This window comes from Streptopelia decaocto (assembly GCF_964273445.1).
Source record: "Streptopelia decaocto genome assembly, chromosome: 3".
Lineage (NCBI taxonomy): Eukaryota > Metazoa > Chordata > Aves > Columbiformes > Columbidae > Streptopelia > Streptopelia decaocto.
Genome location: NC_138656.1, coordinates 35,650,542 through 35,658,650, shown reverse-complemented (window position 1 = coordinate 35,658,650; position 8,109 = coordinate 35,650,542). Strand labels below are relative to the sequence as shown.

General features: G+C 48.6%; 1 protein-coding gene across 1 annotated transcript; it reads left to right on the top strand.

The window, feature by feature from the left end:
* Positions 1–233: 233 nt before the first annotated feature.
* CYP1B1 (cytochrome P450 family 1 subfamily B member 1) lies at positions 234–6,866 on the top strand. Its single transcript, XM_082049154.1, has 4 exons — positions 234–250; positions 396–476; positions 1,075–2,300; positions 3,917–6,866. Exons 3-4 carry the CDS (start codon positions 1,291–1,293, stop codon positions 4,527–4,529), a joined length of 1,623 nt encoding a protein of 540 aa, XP_081905280.1. The 5' UTR covers positions 234–250; positions 396–476; positions 1,075–1,290; the 3' UTR covers positions 4,530–6,866.
* Positions 6,867–8,109: the final 1,243 nt, after the last annotated feature.

Sequence of the window (8,109 nt, the reverse complement as noted above, 5' to 3'; positions counted from 1 at the left end):
CAACGCCAGGCTCCCGGCCAGAGCTGCTCCGGCTCCGGCTCAGCCTGGGGGCAGCGGGCCGCCCGCCCCCCGCTCTCTGAGCCGCTCGCCTTCACTCCCCGCAGCCGGCTGGGGTGACCCCGTGCCCGTAGCCCAGCAGACGGGTGGGAGGGAGGGGGCGGCTGCAGCCCGCTCGCCTCCGGTCCGCGGGATTGCACCAGGCAGGTGGTTGCCGGCGGGGCGAGCTCCGAAGAGTTAAAGCGCTGGGAAGGTGATAATAACTCTGCGCTGGGATCGGGTGCAATTGGCATTTGCCTGCACATGACCTGCCAAGCTCCGGGTGACAGGAACCGGGGCTCCTAATGAGTTTCCCAGAGGCTGGGATCTGAACGTCGCTCTCGCCGCTCTCCTCTCAGGGCTGCCCGTTAGAGCTGCCGCCGGCTGCCCTGCTCCTCTCCATCCTTCCCGAAGTCTCGGATGGACGAAGTGTGCAACAGGTCAGTTCTGCTACAGGCGCCCAAGGTGGCCGTTTATTTCACTTCTCCTACCCCTCGCTGCCTCAGAAAGGCTGGAGCAAACGGTAGGAGCGGGTGGTCCCGGCCACGGGAATGGGAAGCGGGGCCAGTCAGCTCTGCCATGCAGGGACCTTAGGCATCCTCCGCAGCCCATCCCCGGGGCCGCCGACCGCCAGCATGCGCTGCCGCCACGGGCACGAAGGTGCGGGGAGGGGGGAAAGGCTCAGGACAGAAGGGGCTGCGTGGCCATGTGCGGGGGTTTCCTCTCCGGAGCAGCGGGAAGCTCCGACGTCCTCGCTGGGAGCCCGTTTCTCGCAGGGGCTCTTTCATGAGGAACGATGTGCACCTCCGGGATGAACCTGTCTTCAGCGCACGGCAGCTGCCTGCATCTGCGGAAGGCTCGTCAGGAGAGAGCATCCTCCTGACACCCTTTCTGCCTCACACATCACCTTCTGGATCTCCCGCTGCAAACTTTCGCTACAGAGAGGGAAAGAGCAGCGGCCCCAACGTAGAATATTATTTTGATCCCTTATTGAGCGCCTACCACTAAATTATCCATTATCCCTTGTTTTTCGCACAGGATCCGGGCGGGCTTTAGTCACACGAGGAGCTCATAACAAGGACGCATCCCGATTCGGAGCACCAGAAGGCTGACGGTGCTCCACTCCGCCAAGCCAGCGCGCCCCTGTCCCCTCGGCTACCCGGGAACCAGCTTCTCCCTGCCTGCGGGCGACGGCGAGCTGCCCAGCCCTTCCTGAGGGTCGCATCCCGCCTACTTTCTCCTTTCACTTGCAGCATGGCCCTCGAGAGGCTCGGGGAAGCCCTGCGCAGCATCCCTCCCTTGCAAAGCTCCCTGCTGCTCCTCCTCTGCCTGCTCACCGCCATCCACCTGGGCAAGCTCCTCCTGCAGCAGCGCCGGCGGCAGGGCCAGCGCCGGGCGCCGCCGGGTCCTTTCCCCTGGCCCTTGATCGGCAACGCGGCGCAGCTGGGCAGCGCCCCGCACCTCTCCTTCGCCCGCCTGGCCAGCACCTACGGCGCCGTTTTCCAGATCCGCCTGGGGCGCTGGCCCGTGGTGGTGCTGAACGGGGAGCGCGCCATCCGCCAGGCCCTCATCCGCCAGGGGGCCGCCTTCGCCGGCCGGCCGCCCTTCCCGTCCTTCCAGCTGGTGTCGGGCGGGCTCAGCCTGGCCTTCGGCGGCTACTCGGAGCTCTGGAAGCTGCACCGCCGGGCGGCGCAGGCCACGGTGCGCGCCTTCTCCACCGGCAGCCCCGCCACCCGCCGCCTGCTGGAGCGGCACCTGCTGGGCGAGGCGCGGGCGCTGGTGGCGCTGCTGGTGCGGGGCAGCGCCGGCGGCGCCTTCCTCGACCCTTCGCGCGTCCTGGTGGTGGCCGTGGCCAACGTGATGAGCGCGCTGTGCTTCGGCCGCCGCTACAGCCACGGCGACGGCGAGTTCCTGCGCCTCGTGGGGCGCAACGAGCAGTTCGGGCGGGCGGTGGGCGCCGGCAGCCTGGTGGACGCGCTGCCCTGGCTGCAGCGCTTCCCCAGCCCCGTGCGTGCCGCCTACCGCGCGTTCCGCGACCTCAACCGCGACTTCTACGGCTTCGTGCGCGGCAAGTTCCTGCAGCACCAGCGCAGCCTGCGCCCGGGGGCCGCCCCCCGCGATTTGATGGACGCCTTCATCCGCCTGCAGCGGGAGCAGCCGCGGCTGCAGGTCGAGCATGTGCCCGCCACTGTCACCGACATCTTCGGCGCCAGCCAGGACACCCTCTCTACCGCCCTGCACTGGCTCCTCATCTTCCTCATCAGGTAGTTGTCGACGGGGCGGAGGCGGGAGACGGGGGTGCCCCACCTGCCCTGGGGAGGGACACGGGGGTCAGACCAGGGCGTCGCGGTGACAGCGCCAGCCTTGGGGGATCCCCATGGAAGTGGCGCTGCCCGGACACAATCGCCGCTGGGCGATTTCACCCCTCGGCGGTGAAAGCCGGCCCTAAGGAGCGCCGAAACCGCTCGGTGCGGGGAGAGCCGAGGGAACGACGCTGCCGGCGAGGGTCTGAGGGACCGGCCCGCCCGCCTGGTGCCGGGGTACCGCAGGGGCTTCCGATTAACTAACACGGGAGCTCTGGGAAGCCTGCCAGAAAAAAAGATAAGAAAGGAAAAAAAAAATATAATGTGGCGGTCGGGCAATGGTGCATAACGAGAAGCTGGCAAAAAGGCAACCGAATAAAACCTGAAAGTAACAGATTTTACCAGGTCAAGATCAAGGAGATCATAGGAACAGGATAACAACTGCTTAAGCAAGATAAAGAGTTCGTGCACCGGTTTACAAACCCGCTATTATGTTAATTTGCCGGCAGTGTGTACCCTTATCGCCGCGGCGTGACTTGGGGAACACCACCTGGGCAGCCGCGGGGGCAAGCACACCCCTCTGCATACTCTTTGCCCTGGCACCAGGTCTCCGAGGGGGAAAATCTCAGCTTGGGAAGGTGGTTTAATAGAAGGCGGCATAACACTGATTTTCTTGCCTGTCCTGGCTTTTTCTTTCATCATCCGCATAATTTGTAGGCTTATGAAAACATATCTACTCAGATGCTGCTTGACAAACTGGCAAATACTTAACACTTCGAGCTGAGGGTATGATGCCCAGTGGTCACATAACCTGTTGAGTTTCTCCCCATTTGCCCAGCATTCAACAGGCAGACCTGCTGCAGGAAGAAAAGCAAAGGACACAGAAACCAAACTTGAATAATTAAAGAGGCAAATAAAGGCTCATTGAAGGAACGTTTTCTTTTGCCTATCTAAAAGCACATAAGTAAAAATTATTAATATTTTGATGTTTGGTTACTATGTAGTCTTTCAAATGATCCAGACTTCAAGACAGTTGTCTTAAACTACTTTATAAAGAAAACATGTTTTGATATTAATTAGAAAAAATATACACACATAAAGAGTGGGGTGTTTATAAAGTTATTCTGACAATTACTAGCAGGGACTTTTTCAGTTCAAGAACCTGCAGACTTTCATATGTATGTAATATGTCTAGTGATAATAAACTCCATGCTAACTTTTAGAAGTCACATACAGAGCTGGAAAACCAAATTCTCATTGCCATGGAAAGCCCAATATTTAGAAGAGAGAAGTAATATTAGGCCATTTTCAGGTAATTTCATTTTATGATGTTGAGAATCAATTACATATTATATTACAGTAAAAACTGAGCAAATCTAAAATGCCATTGCACAGGAAGTTTGGATTTTTCTCTCGAAGTTTTCCACCAAGTTCTGCACATTCTTGCAACATACTTAAACTTTGCTCAAACTGCATTATTTAGGGGAAGGGTGAGGTTCTGTGAAAAATGTTTACATCAAGGATTATTTTTATTTGGAAGTGTTATGTACATACACATGTCTTACTTTAAATGACAGGTATCCGAATGTGCAGGCTAAAATGCAGGAAGAAGTGGACAGGATTGTTGGAAGAGACCGTCTGCCATGTGCTGAAGATCAGCCTCACTTGCCTTACATCATGGCTTTCTTGTATGAATCCATGCGTTTTAGCAGCTTTGTGCCTGTTACTATCCCCCACGCCACCACAACCAACACCTTCATCATGGGCTACCTCATTCCCAAGGACACAGTGATTTTTGTTAATCAGTGGTCAGTGAATCATGATCCAGCAAAATGGTCCAACCCAGAGGATTTTGATCCAACAAGATTCCTGGATGAGAATGGCTTCATCAATAAAGATCTTACCAGTAGCGTGATGATTTTCTCAGTGGGAAAACGTCGGTGTATTGGAGAGGAGTTGTCCAAGATGCAGCTGTTTCTCTTTACCTCCATACTGGTCCATCAGTGCAATTTTACTGCTAATCCAAATGAGGAGCCTAAAATGGACTTTATCTATGGGTTGACCATTAAACCTAAGCCATTTACCTTGAATGTTACGCTTAGAGATACTATGGATTTGCTCGATCAGGCTGTCCAAAGACTGCAAGCAGAGAAAGCAGCCAATGAAAATCAGCTGTCAGCAAATACCTAGGCAACAAACCTTGCATTTAAAGATAATCCCTCTCTCTTTTTAGACTTAAATGAGTTATATTTTTTTTTTCTTTTTGGAAATTAGCCTATGTTACAAGTTACAAGAGCAGGAAGGAAAACTGCACAAGGTATAATTCAGTCCTCTTTTTCATTCTAGAAGGAGAGCCAGGGAAACATTTTAATATATTAAATGATAAAACATATGAAATTTGAAAGTAAGCCTTTTCTTTTCTAGCTTGTTCACAGAAGTTGCCATTGTAAAGTGCCTTTTATCTACTAACTGGTTGGAGCATCTCCAGGAACTGTTTGTACAATCTTCTCCATGTCTCCATGTGCTGTGCCTTAACTCTAAGTTCATCTTCAGTGACTCCACATCCCAAAGTGAAATTTCTTATTTAAGAAAAAAAAAAGCAACAGAAGAAGAAAGAAAGAAAGAAGGGGTGATCAGAACACTGCAGCCCATCTCTGAATTCACTCCACTGGAAACTGCCATAGGCAGCTCCTGCGTTGTGACTGATGGGATGTTCATTAATGCCTTTATAATAAACATTCAAATAATTTTTCGTAAAATGACAAGTCTTGCCTTTAACATTTCAAAGTGTTTACATAAATGACTAAAAGAAAATAGACTTGAAAATAAAATTCATATTTTGTATGAGAATTAATAGAATGTCCTAATATTGTAACTTTTCATTAAGATTTGAAAGATCAGATTTGATGTCACCAAATGAAAACAATATGCTAATCTGTTCTTTAGCATATTCACAAACGAAGGAGATATTTAAGTTAGAAAGTTTTACAAAGTTATAGCTGAACTTTGTATTTCTCTAGTAAAGAGTTAACATCCCGGTCCCTAGGCACACGGGTAAGTCCAATAAAATCCACATGAGATGAGGTATTTAGAAGTGAGAATTTGGAGAATTTGGAGGTTTTATATTGAAACTTTCATGCTGCAAGCCTCGAGTAAGGCAAATACAGCAAATGCAACCCTGCTCACTAGTCATTCTGTTAGGTAGAGTTAAATCAAATATCCAAAAATCAATAGGTAATTTTAGCATGATTTGCTTGGAATGAAGCCTCAGAAGGAAAACTAACATTAAATGTCCTGATTAATGTAACCATTAGCTGAAAAAAAAGTAGTTTGAAAATTGTTGTGAGGCAAAGGACATTAAATTTTAAAAAAACCCACCCTCCAAAACAATTATTTAAAAGTAAAACACATGCATGAAATTTATGCCCTCCAACCTCTGGCTAATGTTTTTGTACACAAAACAGCATGTATTTCTCTAAAGAGCAAACAACCCTATGTAAGTGCCTGATTTTGAAAAGTGTTGGGCATTTCTTTGAAGCTGCCGATCACCTTCAATTACATACAAAATCCATCAGAAATGAGAGTACCTCACATGACTTGCTGGGTCCTGCCTGGTACTAAGTAAGGTATCAGTAGAGCTAGAAAAATAATGGTGCAATGCTGCACAGTATAGTAGCTCTGCTGAGATCTAAGGGAGGAAAGATTTGCACTGGGTCAGTCTTAGTCACGTCGGCAGCAGTGACAGACCTCTGCTGGGTTAATGACACAATCCTCATCTTCTTAAGTAGAAGCTTCACAAATGATTTTAAAAACCTGAATCAAACCTAAAAGTACTGCTCCATAACTCCACACAGTAGTAATGTACCTGTTTAAAATCTCTGACTTCATATGGCATCTATCTTCTGTTTTCAAAGCTAAAAAAGCCTTCTGTTACATACACAATGAGTAACCTCAGGTGTTTTTCTGAATTATGTACAGGTTTGTGATGTCCCAGAACTTAGCCTATGCCTGTGAAAACCTTTATAAGATATTCAGCATTTTCATATGGAGATCTACATTAGATCAAATGCTAGCATGACAGTATTCCTTGTACCTTAGTAAGTATTGTTATTAAAAAAATATATGTAAAGGATGTAACCTTCAATTGAATAGTTATTCTAATGCAAGGATCACCAATTCATATTTTAATAAAAATGGCTTTTGCAATTTTGTACTCTTCCAAGAGCTTTAACTATGCATTTGCTACTAATGCAACTTCAATTCACACAGTTAATGTCTGACGGGGGTCACACACTATATAGCTGTTGGTCAAATAACACCTTGTATAATCTGTGAAGTTATTCAAATTTAGTAGCATCCATTTAAAATGTATGGAGTTGTTCAGCAAGCTAAATTTTATGGTAATTTCGAGATGTATCGTGTTACCAAAATACTAAATAAAATTATTCTTACACTGCCTTTGCTTAGTTTATGTATGGCTTTCTAACATCAAGATAATTAAAATTATTGTTTCTGATTTGGAAGTTATTATTATTTTAGACATTCTTTGTTCACATACTTTTCACCCTCTTCACTTCTGGATTTTAAGGTTTTCCTCCATCTAGCCCTTAACAGCTTCTCAGGTCTGCCTGCTTATTCAGATCTTGCCATCTGTGTTTAATGTCCTCATGCTCCTTGCTAAGGACGTTCCATGCTGCTCATCTCAAAATCGATCTGAATTCTCTCATGTCCTTTGATTTCTTCTAGTACCTGTTAATCTCTCCTCAGCCTGCACAATCTGTTATGTTACATTCTTCCCTCTGACATTTCAGTTTACTTCCATCTCCCCTTATTTCAAGCCCACAAACTGGTTTTCCCTTTGCTTTTCTCCTCCTGTATCTAGTGCTGGCATCAATTTAGTGCTGAGACTGGATCCCCACTGCTGCCCTGGGGACCAATTTGTGCTGTTTTGGCCTTGGTGTATAGTCAGGAGTGCCAGGAAGGAAATCTCGGGGCCAAATGGGCCTTAACGTGCCCTTGCAGTGCAACTTCTCACAAAACCAAGGCAATCCTGTGGTGAAGGGTGGCTATTATTGCATATATAAAACAGTTCTTAATGCTGCAGTAGCCCCCCTTCCCTCACCCGCACCCTGCTTGTCTGCTTTCCCCTGTTCTGCTACACAAGCCTGCTTATTTCAGAGCCATTTTAGAAAAGACTCTCATTTTTTCCCTAACCCCAAGGAAGTGGAACAAAAGCCAGGTGGGACAGAAGGCTGGGCAGACTGACCAGCAATGTTTCCCTCCTGATTTGTCGTATTTTCAGCTGGAGCTTCTCCCTAAGGGAGCAGGATTCTAAGTACAGGCTGAGTTGGTGAAGTCAAAAGGAGCACAAGGTGAAGATGACTTACAAAGTCCCCCTAGGAGTAGCTAAGGGTGGGTGTTAGTGTCCAAAGATACCCCAGGCAGTGCATACGTGGCTGGGGCTGCCAAGTGGGACACAGTGTAGATACAGAGCAGGTGTCCTCCCTGGGTGAAACCCAAGAACGACTTCACACAATCAAGAGATGCTGACACATTGTCCCTGCTGCCTGTTATTTTCTAGGTATTTTTCTGCTTTACCAGCTGTCTACAGCTGGAGTCTTGACTCCTTCTTCAGTGTTGACATGCACTTTTTTAATACCAGAACTGCTACCTTAGTGCTGAAAGCTGCAGTACTGATGCAGCCAGAAGTTGGCATGGAGGCGGCATTCTTGGAGAGATACTCAGAGATCACTACAAATACTACTTATAG